General features: G+C 67.7%; 1 protein-coding gene across 1 annotated transcript in view; it reads left to right on the top strand.

Moving 5' to 3' along the window:
• The window catches only part of LOC113940781, a gene marked incomplete at its 3' end in the record, with an annotated part of 2,611 nt that extends 1,804 nt beyond the window's left edge, over positions 1–807 (top strand). The window contains exons 5-7 of the mRNA XM_027631931.1: positions 135–190; positions 271–396; positions 751–807. Of these exons, the coding sequence (XP_027487732.1) occupies positions 135–190; positions 271–396; positions 751–807 (239 nt within the window). The remainder of the gene's footprint in view (positions 1–134; positions 191–270; positions 397–750) is intronic.
• Positions 808–838: the final 31 nt, after the last annotated feature.

The following is an 838-nucleotide window of genomic DNA, read 5'->3' as shown; positions in this document are numbered from 1 at the left end:
GGGGCAGCGGGGGGATCCGGGACAGCCCCATTCCCTGGGGCATTGGTGGTTCCCCTCATCCCGGTGGGAGCGGGGCTGGATCCTCGGCTGCTGCCGCTCCTGCAGCCCCGGCTCAGGGCAGGATCCTCCCGCAGGAGCGGAGCCGGTGCCTGGAGAGCGCTCGGCAGGGAATTCCCTACATCCTGGCCTGGTAGGTGCGCCTCTCGATCCCCCCCGGCTGTCCCAGGACAGCCCAGGACATCCCGGGATGCTCCCCCCGCTCTCCCCCAGGCTGGTGCCGGCGCTGACGCTCCTGGGGCAGCTCCTCGCCCGCGGCACCTCCGGCACCGACATCGCGCCCGTGGTGCCCTGGAAAGGGAACGGCTCCCACGACACCTTCGGGCTGTACTGCTCCAGGTCCGGGGGGCCGGGGGCACCCCCTCCCTGCCCCCCACGGGACACTGCCGGGGGTGGAGGCGTTGGGGTGGGGGATGCGGGGTTGGGGGATTTGGGGATGGGGGATTTGGGGTTGGGGTGGGGGATTTGGGGTTGGGGGATTTTGGGGTGGGGGGGGGATTTGGGTTGGGGGGATTTGGGTTTGGGGTGGGGATTTGGGATTGGGACATTTTGGGTTGGGGGTAGGGGATTTGTGGTTGGGGATTTTTGGTTGGGGTAATTTGAGTTGCAGTGGGGGATTTGGGGTTGGGGATTTGGGGATGGGATGGGGAATCTGAGGACCACCAGCAGCATCCTCTGTCCTTCTCCTTGCAGCTGCCTGCTGCTCATCCACCGTGCCCAGGACATTTGCTACCAGGTGAGCACTGCCGGGTGCCCGTCCCTGCCCCCCGGAGCTGCCCAC

Source organism: Corapipo altera, unplaced genomic scaffold (genome assembly GCF_003945725.1).
Source record: "Corapipo altera isolate COAL_440 unplaced genomic scaffold, ASM394572v1 60425, whole genome shotgun sequence".
Taxonomy (NCBI): domain Eukaryota; kingdom Metazoa; phylum Chordata; class Aves; order Passeriformes; family Pipridae; genus Corapipo; species Corapipo altera.
The sequence above is the reverse complement of the archived record's forward strand: the minus strand, read 5'-3'. Positions and strand labels throughout refer to the sequence as shown.